The sequence below is a fragment of the Acanthisitta chloris genome, unplaced genomic scaffold, assembly GCF_000695815.1.
Source record: "Acanthisitta chloris isolate BGI_N310 unplaced genomic scaffold, ASM69581v1 scaffold27099, whole genome shotgun sequence".
NCBI lineage: Eukaryota > Metazoa > Chordata > Aves > Passeriformes > Acanthisittidae > Acanthisitta > Acanthisitta chloris.
This window is the reverse complement of record NW_008690157.1, coordinates 1-1468: the sequence shown is the minus strand read 5'-3', so window position 1 is coordinate 1468 and position 1468 is coordinate 1. Positions and strand designations below refer to the sequence as shown.

Sequence of the window (1468 nt, the reverse complement as noted above, 5' to 3'; positions counted from 1 at the left end):
CACCCCAAAGACACCTCCAGCTGGCACCTTACCTGCAGGTAGACCTCCAGGCCCTGCCGGCGCTGCTCCAGCACTTTGGGCATCCAGTTGGGGACATGGCGTGGAGGGAAGTCAGGGACCTTGCAAGTCTTCTTGATCTGGGGCAGAGCATGGGGGGCATGAGGGCAGCACGGGCCCTGGAGGACGAGGCTGAGCCCCCCACAGTGCCAGGGGTCTCACCCGTTTGTGCAGCGCCTGGAACTCGCTGTAGCGTTTCGTCACCGTGTGCCGCCGACCATTGCACAGCACCTCCACACGGAACACCTGTGGGCACCATAGCCTCATCAGCTTCATCAGCCTCATCGTCCTCCCAGGGGATGCCAGGGCCTCCAACCCACACACACACACAGCCTGGGGACCTCCAGGCTACTCACAGCCCAGAACAGCCAGGACCCCCAAACTCTAGGATAGACTCCCAACCCCTCCCAGGGCCAATGGGGGTACCACAGGAGAAGGCTTGGGGTCCTGCACCCCTGGGGAAAGGACACATACCCCCCACACCTGGATGGCAAGGACCCACTACCCACTGGAGACAAAGGACACCCCCTCCCACCTTTTGAGAGCTGGAGGCCCTCCCCATCCCAGCAAGGGCCTCCACTCCCGGAGTGTGTAGGGGACACACACACATCCCTGGGGCAGATGGGGGGAGGACTACCTGGGGACAGACAGGGACCACTCCCTCCTCCTCTAGGCCCACAGGGAACTTGTCAGAGTAGAAGAACACCCCCAATTTCAAGGGCAGAAGGTGCCCCCAGCAAAGGCACCACCACTGCACCAGGGCCAGAGACCTCCACCCCCTGTGGCAGAGGGAGGGCTCCTGGGGACCTCCACTCCTCAGGGTGGGTAGTGGCATCCCAAGGCAGACAGGGACACAACCTCCCCCTCCCTCCTCCAGATTAGGGACACCACCACTCCATAGTGGGGACCCCAGGAACAGGCAGAGACCCCCTAACGAACACACAGACAAACACAGTCCACCCTCCACCCACCCCACCACTTCAATCATCATCATCCCCAGGTGGGACCCCTGGGGACAGTCATCAACCTCCTCAGAGTGGGACAGGCATCTTCGCTTCCCCTCTCTGATCCAGGATGTTCTTCCCCAAGGGCAGAAGGGACATTCACCTACATCCCAGGCAGGTGGGGGTGCCCTAGGCACAAGCAGGATCCTGGGACAGGGCAGGGACCCCTAACCCCTAGGGCAGGTGGAGGTACCCCCAGGCAGGGGAGAGGATCCTCAGGGCCAGAGGAGACTCCTGGGACAGGGACACCCCCGATTTCAAGGGCAGAGGGTGCACCCAAGAGGGACCCAGGGCAAGCAGAGACCTCCACCCTTGGGGCAGAGGGAGACAAACCCCTCCCTGGAATATGTGGGGGACTCCTGGGGGAACTTGGGGACCTCTGGTCCTAGGGCACATGGGGCTATTTG

At 62.4% G+C, this 1468-nt stretch overlaps 1 protein-coding gene across 1 annotated transcript in view; it reads right to left on the bottom strand.

Moving 5' to 3' along the window:
* Window positions 1-342, bottom strand: part of LOC103808912 (sorting nexin-22-like) — a 978-nt gene extending 636 nt beyond the window's left edge. Inside the window, exons 1-2 of the mRNA XM_009081720.1 lie at window positions 220-342; window positions 33-137 (exon numbers count right to left, since the gene is read on the bottom strand). Coding sequence (XP_009079968.1) covers window positions 33-137; window positions 220-342 — 228 coding nt within the window. The remainder of the gene's footprint in view (window positions 1-32; window positions 138-219) is intronic.
* Window positions 343-1468: the final 1126 nt, after the last annotated feature.